Here is a 16,336-nt window from a genome sequence, read left to right on the forward strand (position 1 = left end):
ACTGGCAATCTTACATGAGATCGTCAGTGTTCTTGCGGAAATTCAAGCGGCCAGTGTAGACAGCTGGCAAGTTTTTCTGCAAAAGCAGATGATTTTGCGGAAAAACTTGCCAGTCTAGACACAGCCGAAGTGTAGTGCTGTGGTGGATGTGAGGGGTACTGACCTTTTCTAGACATCCCAGCCATTCAGTTAATTAAATTGCCTGTAAAGGGTTAAATCCAGAAACACTGAGTATCCCGGAAATGTTGGCAGGGAGCCAGGAAGAATGTGAGAGATTGTTTTTAATTGAAAAACAGGATCTCTTTGCTTCAGTTCTTTGAGTGAGTTCAGAGCAAGAGCTGGGAGAGAAATTGACTGAGCCAGAAATATCCGTGTCTAAGAGGAGGGAAAAATTGGAATAACTGATATGTAAGTAGAGCAGGAAGTGTTTCATTAGATATGATCATGTTATTTTATTTATTTTCTGGTTTGTGAACTCTGTGCTGAACCCAGGTACTGTAATTGTAACTTTTCAACTGAATTATAGGGAAGCAATCTTCTGTGCTTTTAATCTGTCTTTTTTTCAGTTACTCTGTAACACCTAGCAACCAAATATGCTTTACCATGTATGTCTTCTTTGTTTTGTTAATAAAATCACCCTTTTAAGACTATGATCTGATTCCTGTGTCCTAGAATTCAGGAGGTTCTGTGTGCATATGCCAGAGACAAAAGGTCACCTATTAAGGAATTACAATTTGTTTTCAAGTTGTCTCTTAAGGAGTGTTAAAGGTCTTGGGGTTACCGCACAGGAAATTTCAGGAAGAGTGCATCTTCCTGGACTCTCAAGGTGTTTTTTGCTTTTGGGTGGTGGCAGCATACCATGCAAGGTCAGAGAATGTGTGACCATGGGGAGTTTTTTAAGCAGAAGCCTTTTAAGCTCTCTTGCAGGCCCCCACCTTCGACACTAAAAGTGAAAGAGTGGTGAACAGCCCTGAAAAATGCTAATCAGAGATGGCTGTCCCAGAGCCTGGGAATGCTCATGCATACATTGGGCTGAGGGAATAGCTCAGAAGTGCTGTGGTGAGGAACAAGAGCTCTATCTTCAGATCTTCTGCAGAATAGGTACCCAAAGCATTCACTTAATGCTTTATGTTTTCCATATTAAGGAAACAAACAAGCTGTGGTGATTTCTAAATTGCAGATTCTTTTCTTTTTGTTTTATTTCAACAAAACAGATATTTTGCAAAGAAAGGGACTGAATTAATTGTGAACATGAAACAATATTGTGCAACTTCAACCATGCTGGCTAATGAAACTCTAAGGAAATAAGTTGGAGACTAGTAAAAGTGATGTTTTGTTGTTTGGAGGCATTCATTGTCCTCGACTGTTAGCCAAGAACAGATGGCAGGGCCTGACAGCGAGGTTAATAGGGCCCTGAAAGCAAAGAGTGGGTGATGATAAATGGTTGGTAATTTCCCATAGTGGAAGGACTATCTAGAAAGGCTGTGCTGAAATGAACAGACACTGAGCTAAAACATCATGTGATGAATCTAAGTTTCTTTCTGTCTTTCTGTCTTACACTTTTTTTTTTTTGGAAGGAAAGAAAGAAAGAATCTTGATTTTGCCTCTGTGACATCTCACTTTGTGAGATAATGGCACTTTACTGTCTCACACAAGAAAAAAATATCTCCATTGAAGATATGAGATGAAGTAACAGATGCATTTTAGTTAAAAGTTAGGGTTGCATTCTGTCTTTTCTTCCAGCAATGACTTGATTGAAGAAAAAAATCTTCCATCTCACTTAATCTGAGTTGGCCTTTGCTTGGGTGCTTTGCCAGTGTTAGTTAAAGAGTTAGCCATGTACTTTTTAGTTTGTTCCCGATTTTTAATTTGAGAAGAAAAGAAAGGCTGAAATGTTAATTATAAAACAGGTAGGAAACCACGGAATTATCCTTAATATATTCCAATTCATGGGTAAGAAAGGGTTAAATATTCAACTTTTGGGGTAACATGCCCCTTTGTTAATATCTAAAGATCAACTTATATTGTGGAGATACAGTCTGATGTTTATTCATTTGATCAGAATGCCTTGTTTTTTTGCACTGAAGTGCTGAAAGGCAGTTGTGAATTGATTAGCTTAACCAGATGGATAATGTTCATTAATCATTAAGAGCTTAGAGAACCAGAACTTCCCTGTGACCTTCCAGGTCAGGCAAGCCCTAGGAAACTAGTCTGCATTACATCTTCAGATGATTAATCTAACCTGTGTGAAGCCAAAATAAAGCTGAGCAGAGATGCATGGAAAGAAAGCTCAGCATTAGCTCCCTGTACCCACTTCAACACTGAAGGATCAAGGCTGCAATCCGAATGTGTTTCTTCTTCCAGCATGCAATGTCAGAAAGTCCAGAAAAGTGCGGCCACAAAGAACATACATGTCAGTCTTGAACCTTGCCAGTTACTCCTGGTTCCATGGCTGAGAGTAGCATTTGTCCCTACTTCATTTGAAATAACATATGGGCCTCACAAAAAAATCACCAAAAATAAGCAAACAAAATTAAATTAAACTAAACTCTCTCTCTCTCTCTCCTCTCTGTCACCAGTATATAAAACAGATGAGGGTAGTTTTTAATTGTGAATGGAAAAGCTTTTCACAATCTATATTTAAGAAATTATGTATTATTGTCAGTGAGTGATATTATTTATTTTTTGCAGAGGGGAAGAAAACATAACGTTAAGCTTATCTTTTGTCAGATAAATAATAATTAATAATCAATAATAATATTTCTGCTCTTTTAAGGAGCAGCTGGTGAATTCAGGTAAGCTTAGTTACCCTCTTTTATATTTTGTTAATATTCTGATTTTCTATTATGTTGTTTTATTTTGGTTTTGTACCAATATGGCTTTTTGAATCAGTACCTTATTTGTAAGGCCAGTTACTTAGTAGCAGATAATTTTTTTCTGTGTATGTGTTTGCTTGGGCATGTTTGCTTAATAATGGTGAGGTGATAATTTAAAAAAGAGTATAAACACAGCATGTGTTTTCTAGCTTGATTTAACGAGTTACTATGACATCCTTAGATTGGTGAAATCTGTTATTGCACGACTTCATAATGTATCCTATGGATTGGATACTTTTTAGCAATGTGAATAGATGTTTGCTTAAAGACAGATTGCCATCTTTTTTTCCCCTGCCGTGCAGGGGAAGATAAATACTACTGTATATATCACATTTAAGCAATAAGGCCAACATAAGCCTTTTATCAGTTAGATAAGGGCAGTCTGAGGTAGTTAAGGTCCTTTGGTACCTTAAACTGTTTGATCCTTATATAATAGATAAAGCACTGCTATTGAGCTCGTTGGTACAGTTTCAAACTTGTTTTTTTAAATGAGAAAAGTTATAAGCTTTTTAATTTCATTTTTTTAATTCAGCTTGTATTTTTAAAAACAACCCACAGGTCATCATATAATTTGCAAAATGTAGGAGATAATCGGTAAAGCAATTGTCTATTCTTATTAAATGGATTGACAGCCATTGACTGTACTGTCTTGATAATTCAACCTCCAGGAGTGATGATCAGAAGTAGTGACCAGCCTAATTGATTTTTATTTGTATTAGTTTATCTGTCGCAAGAAGGTGTGCATTTAAATAACATGAACTTCTTGCTACTTGTGCTCTATCATTTAATCATGTTTATTAACCCATACTTACTCTGAAATGAATGTGTTTCTACATATACTAAGTAGCTCACATGTTGATTATGCAACAGTTTTTGAAAAACAATAGCTATTTACATACTACCTATTACATAACAGTCCAGGCTGACTGTACCAGAAACTAAGATCTAGACGGGGCTTTATTAGACAATTTGTGATTATTATGGCTACAATTTAGTCATGGGTATTTTTAGTAAAAGTTATAGCATGGGCAGTAAACAAAACTTCATAGCTTGTGACCTGTCCACGGATTTTACTATAAATACTATTAACTAAACACTGCTGTGCTTATGGGCACTGCCAGGGACTCCACTGCTTGGAGGGGGGACTACGAGGCACCGCTGCTCTGGTGAGCCCTCAATGCCACCCTCACCAACCATTGCTTGGGCTCTCCGTTGGGCCAGCAACATCAGCCGCTTATTGGATGGTCTCTGCCAAGCAGCAGTTGGTGCAGTTGGGTGAGGGAAACTGTTCCAGCAGCCACATATAAATGGGAGGGAGAGCTGCAGCCTCCCACCTCTTTAAAGGATGTCTGGGGAAGCAGGGTAGGAGGCTCAGGGCCAGGGCAGTCTGGATGGGGGAGAGGGCATGCTCCCAGCCAGCCCCTTTCACCTGCCTTCTTATTCTGTCTCTTCTGTATGATTTATGTGTCCCTGAATGCATGGGGGAGAGCTTCAGTCCCCCCATCCCTCCACACAACCAAGCCCTTACCTTGCTTTAAGTTGTGATAAGAAGGTGTATACCAAATTTGGTGGTCCTAGTTCTTATTATGTAGGAGTTCTTGAACAAACGGTTGGACAGACATACAGACTTGCTCACTCACAAACTCTCAAATATATAATAGATTACTCAATTATAAAAATTATCTTCAGTTTTGTACGCTACATTTCTTAAATTATGCATGATAATAATCTTTAATTCTTTAAAGTGTTATTGTAGCCATGTTTGTCCCAGAAAATATGAGAGAGAAAGTGTGCGAAGTAATATCCTTTATTGCACCAGCTCTGTGATGCTCAAAAGCTTTCCTCCTTTCACCAACGGAAGTTGGTCTAATAAAATATTACCTCACCTCTCCTTGTCTCTCTACCAATAATAATACTTATCAGTCTCCCCAGACTCTAGGTGCTGTGCAGATATGCACAGATATTCACTAATATGCAAAACACATTTCTTACAATTCTTCAGTCAGGTCACTATCAGTTATGATTTTGGATTTCAAGCACAAACAACATTATGCTTTAGATAATATTGCTCCTATGTAGGGCGATATCCTGTGTAAAAGGCTGAATTGTGTGTTTAAGACACTGGTAGTGTTTCCAGGTGCACAGAGTCATGTTATCTGTGTATGTCCTTTACTATCTTGACCTTTTGGGTTTTTCTAATACAGGTCTTGATACTTAAATCTCCCAGGGTATGTCTACACTACCCCGCTAGTTCGAACTAGCGGGGTAATGTATGCATACCGAACTTGCTAATGAAGCCCAGGATTTGAATTTCCCAGGCTTCATTAGCATAAAGCCGGCGCCGCCATTTTTAAAAGCCGGCTAGTGCGAACCCCATGCCGCGCGGCTACACGCGGCACGGGCTAGATAGTTCGAACTAGGTAGCCGTTCCACGAGGCGTACAGATAGTTCGGAATGGCTACATAGTTCGAACTATCTAGCCCGTGCCGTGTGTAGCCACGCGGCACGGGGTTCGCACTAGCCGGCTTTTAAAAATGGCGGCGCCGGCTTTATGCTAATGAAGCCCGGGAAATTCAAATCCCGGGCTTCATTAGCAAGTTCGGTATGCATACATTACCCCGCTAGTTCGAACTAGCGGGGTAGTGTAGACATACCCCCAGTTGCTCTACAATGGGAATGGAAAGACTAGTGCTGTGCCTGCCCTTAAAAATGGTGCAAGTGGGGGAAGGCTTTCTTAAACTTTGCATGAAGGCTCAGCAATAATTTGGCCTCTATAAGGGACTGTTATATATTTGGCAATGAGTATAAGGATCTTTGCTAGCAAATCCTAGGATTTGCGTAGATATGAAAGAGACTCTCATGGAGTACTGGGATTTACTTGCACACATACATTTTTGCATGTACAGGTGATACTGGATGATATCCATACAGGCACTGGATGATAGTGGTAAACATCATCTACAATTTCCTGCTGTTATCTGCCATCACTTCAGTTCCATTGATAGGAACATTTGTGTTGACAATGCATTGGGATGCTTTGAGCAAGGTTAGACCGCACAGTGGTTAGAAAACTGACAAATGCCAGTAGTTCTGCCTGCTCAAACACTCCCACAATTGCCACTCTAGTGAGTCAGATCCAGTGGTGACAATAAGGCATTTTTGACCAAAAAAACAAAAACCAAAAGGAAAAAAGTGAGTCACACCATGGTGAGAAATGATCTTCTGGTGAATTCTATTCACCAAATTCCATTAAACTCAATAAAACACTGTGCCCACTTATTCATAAGACTCACTTGGTCCTATGTTTTAGTAGTTCTTTCTTTATACTCTTATTTTCTCATACATTTTCAGAACTTATTGTTCCCAGTGTTATAAATGGGAAGGGTTTATGAAATTTTAACTACAGAGAAGTTATATCCAATAATGAACTGATACTGCAACTCATACTTTCAAGAATACCATTGGGAATCAAATAAATTGTAAATTAAGCTTATTTCAAGCAAATTTTCATTTCTAGAATTTTTAAAGTTGTACAGCTGTTATGAAAATTACTATTTTAATTTTGTGCATGACAAGTAATAGACAAGAGATGTTTTAAAATTGAAAATATGTCTCCCTTATTGTTCATAAATCCCAAATTGAATGACCAAATTTTATATGAAAAATGTGATAGCAGGGATTAAAGAAAAGCAATGCAATTTATCTATTTTTTTTAAAAAAATACTGATATGTATTAATCAGTCTAATAAGGTTTAGTACCTTAATTCATCCCACACTTTAAAGTGGTTCATATAGGATTTTAAGAGTCTGATCCAGATTAGTAGACACCTGGTTATTTCTAAAACTGTAAAATAATGAATGGAAACAAACAAACAACTCTCCTTTCCCTCCTCCCCTTCCCCCCAAAAAAACAAACAATTTCCTTCCTTTTTAATACTTCTTTTGAGATTGGTGAGATGATGGAGTTATAATCTAAATAATTTTTGGCATTGATTTGCTGTCCACCCTTATATGGTTTTCCACTACTTTATTTTCCTACTTACTTTTGCTGTGTTTTTTTTTCTCTACATTTTTGCTACAGCTTCAGTTTTTAATTCCTCAGTTCCTCTTTACCTGATTTGTTATCTCTGTTTATAATCTCCATTGTCTATATTATAGAACCTTTAGTTTCTTTTTCAGTAATTATTTTCTTCATATTTTGCTCTTATTTTCTTCCCAGTTATTTTCCTTGTGATCTCTGATATCCATTTCTCTCACAGCAGTTTCATTTTTCATGTTTATATTTAGTTTGTTTCTCTCTCTCACTGTAAAGTGTATCCCCTTTTACTTTTCCCTTATTTGTATCTCTGTTTTACCTTGTCTCTTTTCTCTGCTATTTACTTCTCAATCCTCCTGTTTTCCCCTTATCCTCTTACTGTCCCCCTGCTTGTTCTTTCTCTCATCTCTGATCCTTTCTGCCTTCTCATTAATTGGTTAATGGGCCATAAACAACCATTGATCTTCCTGCAGAGCATCTCATTGATTTCTAGGGAGGTTCCAAATGTAGATCAATAGCAGCATATGGGCCAATGTTTGTAGAGTGTTTTGATGTGAAAAAATACTAGAGTATTATCATTTATTATGTGTATTGCAGTAGCACATGGGAGCCCAGTGATGGACCAGTACCCTATATTGCTAGGTGTTATTCACAACAAAAATATGCCCCCCTGCTCCTAAGAGCTAAATATGTATATGTATATTTAGCTCTTAGGAGCAGGGGACCACATTTTTGTTGTGTATATATATCTTAAGAGCATGGGCCACTCTATATGTATATAGAGGGTAGCTCTTACTACATAGTAATAAAAAACAAATGTATAGGTGAGAAGACAAAATGTATTCAGATGCAATCACACACAAAACTGAGATTCATGTTTTCATTGTTGTCTCTCACCATGCCACTTAATATGCTCTATACATCTAAATCAAGATGAAACATCGCAGTCAATGGCAGAGATAAGAGCTTTTCTTGAATCTTAATTTTGTGTGTGATTGTGTGATTGAATCTAAGCTCTCATTTTCTTTTTTAGCTCATATAAAACACAGCTGGCTCAATGGGGAGAGATTGGGCGTGGGCTTATGCCGAAGACAAATGAAAGGAGTTGAAGGCCAGGGGAGATGAGAGCATCTGGGTTCCAGACATGGGTTCTGCAGCATCAGTCACCCTTGCAAGCCCAGATGTAGAGTGACCAGGTTGTTTTTACCACGGTGGAACAAAGCTCCTGGGAGCAAATTAATAAACAAGACCAAAGGAACGTTTGTGGCAAGGTTCCAGAGTATTGAACAAATGGCAGCATCTTTTCTGTATGGTTGGCTGGAGTTTTTTTACTATGCTGCAGAAGTTAATAGAGAACTAAGTCCTTTGAAGGAAGGTTAAAAGAAGTGATATCATTTTCTATTAAATTACATAGCTTTTTAGAGAAAGCCCTACAGAATCCTCTTGATCCAGCATTATTAAATTGCATAGGGTTTTTTTCCCCCCATGAGGGTCATACTGGCTGGCAATAATGAAAAAAGAAGTGACTATTCAAAGACATCAAGAATAGTAACTAGAGAGACAAGGTGGGAGAGATATTCTCTTTTATTGGGCCAAAATAATGCCTCACCCACCATCTCTTTCTAATTTCCTTGGACCAATGTGGCTACAGCCACACATACAAGCGTATAAGATAGTAACTGTCATGCAATCTAATCTGCTTTCCCGTTTTCAAGGAGATTGGTAAGCAATACCAACAGGCCACCATCTTGTTCATGTGATCACAATCAATGTCAGCATGATGCCATTTTACATCCATTTCTACGGACAGTCATGCTTTGCTACAGATATTTTTAGACTGACCAAATTTCTTGATTTTTTTTCTCCAAAATTTAGTTTTATTAGAACAGCTAATAATTAGTGGCTGGCTGGCAATCACTTCTCTTAGCAGGACAATATGAAGGTTTAATAATAATGTGTTTTTTCTTATAATGTATAAAAGTTTGTTCATTGCTCATCTGAAGAAAATACAGAATTGGCTGTTTGGAATAGTATCAGAGGGGTAGCCGTGTTAGTCTGAATCTGCAAAAGTGACGAGGAGTCCTGTGGCACCTTATAGACTAACTGAAGTATAGGAGCATAAGCTTTCGTGGGCAAAGACCCACTTCGTCAGATGCATGTAGTGGAATAGCGATACTTTATTACAGCAATTCTATAACAAGGTATCAAATATTAGTAAAAGCATTTCATTCATTTAATTTTAAAGAGATTATCTGTATGAAATATTTAGTAGGGATTAATTTATGCTTTTATTTAGGCTAGATAAAATAAATGGAATTAAAATTATATGGGTAAATGCTATTTCAAACCCTCTAGCAGCAGGAAATAACTTTATAACAAAATTATGTAACAGCTGTTATTGCCAGTGACCAGCATGATAACATTTCTCTCTGCTTCTTGTGCAGCAGTAAGAGTTATTTAACTGAGCTTTCCTCAAGGACTTGTACAGTGACAAGAAAGCAAAGTTAGGGGACATCAGGGTTATGCAACTGCTGCCTATTAGTAAGTAAAGTAATTGGTAACACAGTAAGGAAGTGTCCTTTCAGTCTGACCTGGAAATGTCACCCGAGTAGGAGTGTCACTGTGAAAGCCCAGGTAATTTTTGTTTTGAGTCATTAGTATAATTGATTATAGTGATAGCAGCTGATCACTGTTGTAGGGTATACCTGCCCTATAGCACCGCCTGCTGAATCTGGGTGGCACAGCACATGCTCCCCTCAGTTCCTCTTCTCAGGTAGCCAGTAATTCCACTTCACTTTTCATTCAATAGTTCCCTTTTTAGTATTTGTTTATTACAAAACTTCCTACAAAAGGAGACCCCCGCCCCCAAAAAAGGTGCTTCTGGCTTGCAGTTTCTTCTGAAGCCTGCCTGTTAAGCCCAGTCCTCTGAGGGTCCACTCTCAATCTTTAAGTCTTGGCTCATGCCAGGAAAATGGAAAAAAGGAGAGGAATAATAATCAGAACTCTTCTTGGTCCTTGGTAACTCAAGAAATTATTATCCCTCCAGCTCTTGCTCTGGAACTGAGTTGCAGCTCCTCTCCTTCAGCTGGCCCTGCTAAACCCTCAGGCTCAGAGGATTTGGCAGCTTTCTACTGCCGATATCTGCTCACTGTTTATAGGAGGCATTGCTTATACCACTCGCTTCTCCAAGGCTATATCTACATTACACTTCTTTTTCAGTAAAAGATACATAAATCGTGCTCCACAGTTTGCTTACTTTTTTCAGATTGTTTTTTTTTTGGAAGAGTCTTTATCGAAATTTGGCACATCTACAGTGGGCCAAATTTTGGAAAAACCTCCTCTTTCAGAAGAGCCCTTCTTCCTCATGAAATGAGGTTTACAGGGGTTTCTGAAAGAGTGTGTCTGTTCTTCCACAAAAAATGTTGGAAGAGCAGACATGTTCCCTGGACGCGGCGGTATCCTGGAAAAACTCCATAGTGTAGACATAGCCCAAGCTCAGACCTTATTGGCAGGGTGAGAGGGGAGTCCTACTTCACTCTTTCTGCAAGTGTCCAGGTCCCAAGCCATTATGATAAAATACCGCAGTTCCTTCTTTAGCTACTTGTTCCTGATACCCCTTTCCTGTCTCCCTGTATTAACTCAGGTGGTTTGTATCAGACCACTCCAGGCTCTTAAAGGGCCATGTCATCTGTTGGTGAGGACTGGGCACTGCCCTGAAGAGGCAGACTATAATATCACAATTACTGAAGGCTGAATGTAATAAAATAGATATCCCCAATTAAATAGCATAGATGCTCCGTGGAAGACTATACCAATTCTGTCCACAGCATAAAAGCCAGATATTTTTAAAATAGTACAAGCCATAAATAATTTAATAAATGTTCTGAAATTGGCACGATGACATTGTTTACACAACTGGTGCAAGGCAGTGGTGAATCAGACCCTTAATATTACTGAAGGTATGAACAAAACTAGAAAACAGTGAAGATGAAATTTACAGGTCTGTTTTTCAGAGACGTGAAGGCTCACCAATTCCCATTGATTCAGAAAGGTAGCCATATTAGCCTGTAACTGAAAAAATCCTTAAAAAACAATGAATAGTCCTGTAGTACCTTATAGACTAACAAAAAAACGTAGATGGTATCCTGAGTGGTGTTCCCTCTAAGGTGCATGCCTGCATGAGCAAGCATCATGAATTTGAGGCCTGCCCACCTCCTCAGCAGAGCCATGGAGAGACTGCTCAGCTGCTGTGTCAGGCGGCTACATGACAGGTGGCTACCCCACACAAGGAGCAGTAGAGCTGCCATCACATGGCACTGGCTCTAGCTTTAGCCCTTCCCCAGGACTGGAGCTGCAGGCTATGTGATGGGCAGCAGCTCCTCCGCCGGGCGGGGCCAGGGCCAGAGCTAAAGCTGCATGTCAGATGGTGGCTGCTATGGCAGCCCCAGCTGAAATCAGATCCAGAGCCGTGTGGGTGGCCATGGTGGGACGGACCGAACTGTTGCCAGGGGAGCCTCAGAGGGATTGCCAAGGAGCCCCGGCTGCTGACAGAGTTCCCCTGTGGAGATGAGACCTACCTGCCTGCCCCTGTGCGTGTCCCCCCCAAGTCTTGGAGGCAGACAAGAGTATCCTGGTTTCTCATGCTGCAACTGCTCCTGCCTTTCCCAGGGGCACCAGGTAGGCTGGAGGCAGTCTGTCCGGTTCACGTATGGGGTGTGCTGTCTGTGTCCGGTTCACAGGGGTGGAGGCTTGCTGTACGTGTCTCCCTCCAGAGATGAGGATTAGGTGCCCCAGAATTGGTTCCTTTTAAGTTAGTAAGCTCATGGAGGGTTTTGTTCAGTTGTCCAAGAGCTGTCTCATAAACCCTGTACTTTGGATTTTCTGTTGTTTGGCAGTTTTTTGTACCACAGGGAAGCAGCTATATTTAACCTTAATCTGCATTTTAACTTTCACATTCACTGATAACCTAATATTTGGGGGGAGGAAGTGTTTTAGTTGGTTGGTTGGTTGGTTTAGTCTGGGTTTTTTAGTGCATGGTTCACATAGTCGTGGATTGTGCTGTGGTATTTTACACATCTCTGAAATGTTAGGCATTACTGTTCTAAAGTCTCATTATGTAATGTTCTGATCAGACTATTTGTGTGCTAAGGAGAGAAACCCCAGACATAGTACTTCTTAATGCTATTTTAAGGAGGACTTTTTAGTGGAGGGAGGGAAGAGATATTTGTAAATCAATCTTCAGTCTCCTGTTAAAAATCGGTTCTCTGGAAAGAGCGAAGAATTTAGAACATTTTCCCCCCACTCACTGATTTCCCCCCACTCCAATTATTCCTTAGCCTTTCTTATGCACACATGACTATTTTGAACGCCTTTATATTTAAAAAAATTGTTACCCACATTTACAAAAAAGCCTGCCCACCTCCGACAGAAAATCCTGCATACAGGCCTGTAGTGGCTTCCCGGCTGTTCTATGGGGAAGCTGGAGCTGGGCTGTGGTATGATTGTTCCTGGGGCTGCAGCCCCCAGTGTATCTTTCCCCTCTCCCACACATCTCTTTTACCCCTGAGAGCCCCCTACCCACAACAGAAAGGGAACAAAGAAAAGAATTTTTCAGAAGATGTACTTCATTGTCAATTACTTCTGTAAACCTACTTCCTGTAGATTTAACCATTTTGACCTAACATTCTTGGACAACTTGTATTTTAATTTATTTTATGGAAAAGTTGTATTTTTGTCACTAATTTTTGTTGTTTGGTTACTCCATTAGAGTATAGAAAGTCACTCAAAGGATGGTGAAAATTTTAACTTTCTCCCAATTTAAATCTAGAAAATTTTCATGGAAAAGGAAACTGTTTACTATCCAGCTCTACAAACAGCATTGACCCAAAATTCAAATATTGTTGGATTTGATGATCTCATGTAACATCAATTCACATTTCATTTTGTTGGCTTTTAAAGTTTTAGCAAAATGATATGCCATTAAATATCTGGTATCTACATTCAGACCTTCTATCTTGCATAAATATCTTCACCAGCTCTGGCAAACAAGGGACTTGTTTTTCACCTAACTTGAAAGCACAATGTGTGTATTGACTGCTCATCTTTCATCCATAATTCTGCTAAGGAAGCTCCACTTTGATATCACCATTCTGCTTTGGTTGGGCCTGCAACAGAAATATCTTGCCTTAAGAGGACATTAGCACAAACACTCACTGCATTGAGTGACTCCAGTACTTTCTAGTCCAACTGGTTGCACAAGGGATAGAAAAAGTTACACAACATTTTGGTTCACTCAGGTTAATTCTCTTCACTCATGCAAAAGAAAACCCACACAAAATTAATTCACATGAATTTAGTGTGAAATTTCACTGAAATTCTCCTGTAGCATCTTTCTCTCTCTTCAACACCACAAAGAGAAAGGGAACAAAGGAAAGCATTCTTTCAGGTTGTGCACTTCATCTTCAATTACTTGTGTAACTATACTTCCTGTAGATTTAACCAACTTCACTAACATTCCTGGGCAACTTATATTTTTCCTCCAAGCTTCTCAAAATTCACTTTGGTAAATTGTAGACATGAAAATAAATAAGGGTATGTCTACACTACCACCCTAGTTCGAACTAGGGTAGTTAATGTAGGCAACCGGAGTTGCAAATGAAGCCCGGGATTTGAATTTCCTGAGCTTCATTTGCATATTGCCAGGCGCTGCCATTTCTAAATGTCCGCGAGTTCGGACTCCGTGCCCGCGGCTACACACGGCACAAACTAGGTAGTTCGGATTAGGCTTCCTATTCCGAACTACCGTTACTCCTCGTGGAATGAGGTGTACCGGTAGTTCGGAATAGGAAGCCTAATCCGAACTACCTAGTTCGTGCCGCGTGTAGCCACGCGGCATGGAGTCCGAACAAGCGGACATTTAAAAATGGCGGCGCCCAGCAATATGCAAATGAAGCCCGGGAAATTCAAATCCCGGGCTTCATTTGCAACTCCGGTTGCCTACATTAACCACCCTAGTTCGAGCTAGGGTGGTAGTGTAGACATACCCTATATTCTTTTACTAACAACATATCATAGTTATTGTGCTTCCTACCAGATTCCCTAGTATTTTCCCCCTTTCTCAATGATCAGATCTGGTAGGTGCCCTGATACAGCTCTGCCAGCTCCATGATCAACAGCTGAAACAGTAATATTCATATTGTGTGCCCTCTATCTCAGTTGTGCATTTAACTCTCTGTGGGTATGTCTATACTGCATCCCTAGTTCGGACTAGGGATGCAAATGGAGATGACCGAAGTAGTTAATGAAGCGGGGATTTAAATATCCCGCGCTTCATTAACATGATCTCATCGGCGCGCTAGTTCGAAACACAGCTGATTCGAACCGGGAAGTGCATGCTGGGACGCGTTAGTTCGGACTAAAGCCCTTAGTCCGAACTAATGTTACTCCTCAGTTTTTGAGGAGTAACATTAGATCAGACTAAGGGCTTTATTCCGAACTAATGCATCCCAGCACACACTTCCTGGTTCGAATCAGCTGTGATTCAAACTAGCGCGCCGGTGAGATCATTTTAATGAAGTGCGGGATATTTAAATCCCCGCTTCATTAACTACTTCAGTCGTCTCCATTTGCATCCCTAGTCCGAACTAGGGATGCAGTGTAGACATACCCTGTGATTCACTGATGTGGAGCACATGCAATTTCACACAGTTGTACCAGGCCCCTACAAAAGAGGAGAATACAGTTTGTAAAAGTATTGGTTTACTTTAAACCAGTGGCGGGCAACCTGCAGTCAGCTGTGGACAGATGTAGGCAGCATGTGACCCATTGGGGTTGTATATGTAGCCCACAAGATATTTTGTTTACCATTGCCCACATTCAGGGTTGCTAGATTCTGTTGATATCTGTCTGCATAGATTTTTTTTTCTTACTGGTTTTACTAAAATAACACACATGTAAAGCAAGGGCACATGAAATGAGGTGCATGCTGATTGCACACAACATTGTCTGCACGAGCCATACAATATGCATCCAATCAACATGCTGCTACAGTTCAATTGGCACAACCTGCAAGTTGTACACAAGTGCAGTAAATAAAACTACCCTATTCTGGGAGACCATCTTAGTTATTGTAATCTTACAGTCCACAGAAGTAAAGAAGGGCCACACATGCAGCCCACTCACTAGCCTAGGTTGCCCATCACTGCTGTAAACCACATGGAGAATTTGTTAAACACTGCTGAGATATAAGCAAACATAAACCTAACGGGGAAATGTTCCCTGGTTTACAGTTGCATTTGCACATTGTATTTCTCAGCTTCATGTTGGTGGTTCCTTTTTAAAGAAAACTCCATCTTGCCCATCAGTTCTTCTTTCCCTTTAGTAACAGGGGGAAATTTCCTATGTCAGTACCTGCTAGAGGCATGGCCAATCCTGAGGTATAAATAATTTACTGATTGTAGCACTTCAAACTATGTGGTGCTTTGTTGGATTGTCTGTAGCCTGCCATGATATTGAAGATGTGTAGCAGAGTCTCAGAGACGTCAACAGATGTCTAATGTAAAGGAACTTCAATTCGCTTCTATTTTAGATTGTCCACATTCAATCTAATATTTAGCTTCCTGCAATTGTTTAGGAATTGTCACGGCTTTAACTCATGGTCCTGAATTGCTTCTTTCTTTTTATCTCTTTTTCCTACAATAACAATTATACCAGTTAATGTCTCAATGCCTGAGACTCCCCTAGTGTCTAGCTCAGTTTACACTGTAACACCTTTCGGGCTGCACTAATACCCATAGGCATCGGTACACAACAGTACCTGCCAAAAGGCGTGGCAAACATTTCCGGTTGCTGGATAGTTTATCTGCATCAGGATTTCAGAACCCATTCTTGACATCATGAAAGTGAACTTTTTTGCCATGGACATGTGATGTAATACGTCCTCAATTGATGATAAAGGGACATGTAATATGTCCTCAAAGTAGTAACTTATTTTCATGCATCTATTTAGTGGTTTTGGGCTAATGAAGATCCTCAGTTTACTTGGAGGTTTTCTCATTGCTATTAAGCTGCTGATTCACTCTGCTAGTTTCAACAACTGCAATGGCTTGACCTGGATAATGAAAATCCATATTTCAGCAAGTTCATAGGCTGTATATGGGGGCCATATTTCTAACTTCAGCTTGCCAATCAGTTTGAAATATGCCCTTATATTCTGGCAGAATGTTGGACGTGGTTCATGGAGTCATCCCATCCATAGGATAGCTCAGGGTAGCTGCCCCAGGTCCTGCATTTTGGAGGTTCCTGTGGCAGACATCTCAACTGTCGTAGGATGGGACCTGCAGAGCCCAGGGCAACTTTGGGGATTATTTGGGGACTTGGCAAAGGATAGGAGCAGAGGGGTTGGCTTCCCCCCCCCCACACACAC

At 40.1% G+C, this 16,336-nt stretch overlaps 1 protein-coding gene across 4 annotated transcripts in view; it reads left to right on the forward strand.

Moving 5' to 3' along the window:
* Window positions 1-301: 301 nt before the first annotated feature.
* Window positions 302-16,336, forward strand: part of NALF1 (NALCN channel auxiliary factor 1) — a 433,683-nt gene continuing 417,648 nt past the window's right edge. The window contains exons 1-2 of one of the 4 annotated variants that reach the window (XR_012900561.1): window positions 325-408; window positions 7,946-8,219. Coding sequence is in view for 1 of the 4 variants with exons in the window: in XM_075918731.1 (XP_075774846.1) it covers window positions 407-408 (2 nt within the window). In the remaining 3 variants the exon portion in view is untranslated. Of the gene's footprint in view, window positions 409-7,945; window positions 8,220-16,336 lie in introns of all 4 variants that reach the window. The other 3 variants (XR_012900560.1, XR_012900562.1, XM_075918731.1) reach the window with 3 other exon arrangements.

This window comes from Pelodiscus sinensis, chromosome 1, assembly GCF_049634645.1.
Source record: "Pelodiscus sinensis isolate JC-2024 chromosome 1, ASM4963464v1, whole genome shotgun sequence".
Taxonomy (NCBI): Eukaryota; Metazoa; Chordata; order Testudines; family Trionychidae; genus Pelodiscus; species Pelodiscus sinensis.